Consider the following 1,817-nt stretch of genomic DNA (forward strand, 5'->3'; position numbering starts at 1 on the left):
CTTCACCATTGGTGATGTTGTCATGTTTTTCTATTCCTATTTCACTTAATTTTTATTCTGCTATGACTGATTTGCTTATATTATGTTATGATCAACAACAAAATTGCATGTAAATAACCTTTTTACTAGTAAATAAACATCAACATACAGGGTTTTCACAACAACAGAAAACTGTCAAGGTTCACAGCATCATCCTTTTCACCTTTTGACAGTAACTGCTTCACTTCCCACTAAAGAACATACACATAATCATAAAAACCAAAATCACAACTATTAATCCAAAATACAGCTGCATCCTAAGTGCTTTTACTTCAGCTTCTACGGTCATCATTCTCCAAGATATGTTATGGTTTAACAAAGCAGCATCATTCTCCATTTGTGCATCAGTTTTAACTTCTCCTAAGTTCTCTAATCCTTCATAGTCGTCGTCCTCAGCCCACCTAAAGTAATTGCAGTGGCTGCCCTTCTGCACAACCTCAGGGAACCAAATTGTCAAAATCCAACTAAAAACATTTGAAGCTTCAAGAACACTACACTGATAACTCACCCGGTATCTTGGACAAGCATGGAACAATCTATCAGGATTTTCTCTTGTCCCAGACTTCTTGATCACTGTCTTCAGCCCACAAAAGCAAACTTGGTCGGAGTTCTTCCTCCGCCACCGCAGCGAAGAGCTCGAGGCATGGCTTCCGTGTGATTGCGACACATGTCCACTGCGACCCCCACCTACGCTACCCATCGTGCAACCGCTCATGAATTTTCGGCCTCTGCAGAACCAAGCTCAAGCTGCAGCAACAATGGCAATTTAAAACGAAGAGGGGATTAGGGTTTGGGAACCTAGGACTAATTTGACAAACATATGGAAACATATCTTGTCACCAGCCACTCTGCACCAAGCTGGCATGCTCATATGCCACACTGACAGCCAACTAAGCAACAGTTAACGGCGTCACTGGCGGAATTGACGGACATTTGACGGAAGGACTAATGTTACCAATTTTAAAACTTTCGGGGACAAATTTTATTATCTTTTTCTTACGGGGACTCGTTTGCAGAATGGACTATCATTCGGGGACCAATTTGGCTATTTACTCACCAAATTACCCTTATTAAATAATAAAAATAATTAAAAATTATAAAAAATATAAAATAAAATAAAAAAGAAAACAAAGAGGTAGGGGGAATCACGCAGAGGGTGGGGGAAGGGGGGAGGTCATGTCGTCGTTTGGGCTGCCTCGGAGGTGCATCCGCCGCCGCCCCTGTGTCCAACCCGCCACCACCGGCCGTCACAAGCTTGCATGGAGGCACCGCCGCTGCCGTTCAACTCCCGACCCTCCGCTGTTGGCTGTTCGAGTTCTTCCTGCCTCTTCCCGAAGCTGCCACTTGCCCCTGTAAGCCCTCGCCGCTTTGTCCTCGTCTCGATTCCAAGGAAAGACCGCCACTAGGAGTGAGGTCCAGTCGCCATCGCTGAAGTAAGGAATTAGGGCAGAAGATTAAGGAAAATGAGGTTTTGGAATTGGCAGCTAGTTCTACTGTTGTTGTAGCTGCTGCTGTGTCTTCTATGTTCTCCGGTGCCGGTCGCTGCTGCCACTCCGTCAACCCAGGGCGTCGCGAGCATCTACTCTCCCTTCACAGAGGTGCCGTCCTCGGCGCCGCTACCTGTTGTCAGATCTGCTGCTGCTTCGTCCTCGACCGGATTCGTTCCCTGCCACGGACGACCACCGGCATCCAAAGGTTGCGTTCCGACATACAGGTAAGCTGGTCTCTGAATCAAGAAATCTGATTGCAGAATTGAAATTTGGGTTGCTTGTGTGTTC

General features: G+C 46.0%; 1 protein-coding gene across 1 annotated transcript; it reads right to left on the minus strand.

Moving 5' to 3' along the window:
• Window positions 1-220: 220 nt before the first annotated feature.
• On the minus strand, window positions 221-739 carry LOC148562982 (uncharacterized). Its single transcript, XM_088491340.1, has 2 exons — window positions 548-739; window positions 221-466 (listed from the first exon to the last, which is right to left on the minus strand). The coding sequence occupies exons 1-2, from the start codon at window positions 737-739 to the stop codon at window positions 221-223; spliced, it is 438 nt and encodes a 145-aa protein (XP_088347466.1).
• Window positions 740-1,817: the final 1,078 nt, after the last annotated feature.

The sequence above is a fragment of the Arachis ipaensis genome, chromosome B6, assembly GCF_059453495.1.
Source record: "Arachis ipaensis isolate K30076 ecotype BB chromosome B6, ASM5945349v1, whole genome shotgun sequence".
Taxonomy (NCBI): domain Eukaryota; kingdom Viridiplantae; phylum Streptophyta; class Magnoliopsida; order Fabales; family Fabaceae; genus Arachis; species Arachis ipaensis.

Excerpts from the sequence above, each read along its gene's own strand:
- LOC148562982 (XM_088491340.1), bottom strand. The coding sequence starts at position 739 with ATGGGTAGCGTAGGTGGGGGTCGCAGTGGACATGTGTCGCAATCACAC. Across the intron at positions 467-547 it reads ATGCTTGTCCAAGATACCGG|AAGGGCAGCCACTGCAATTA; the intron begins GTGAGTTATCAG and ends GAGGTTGTGCAG.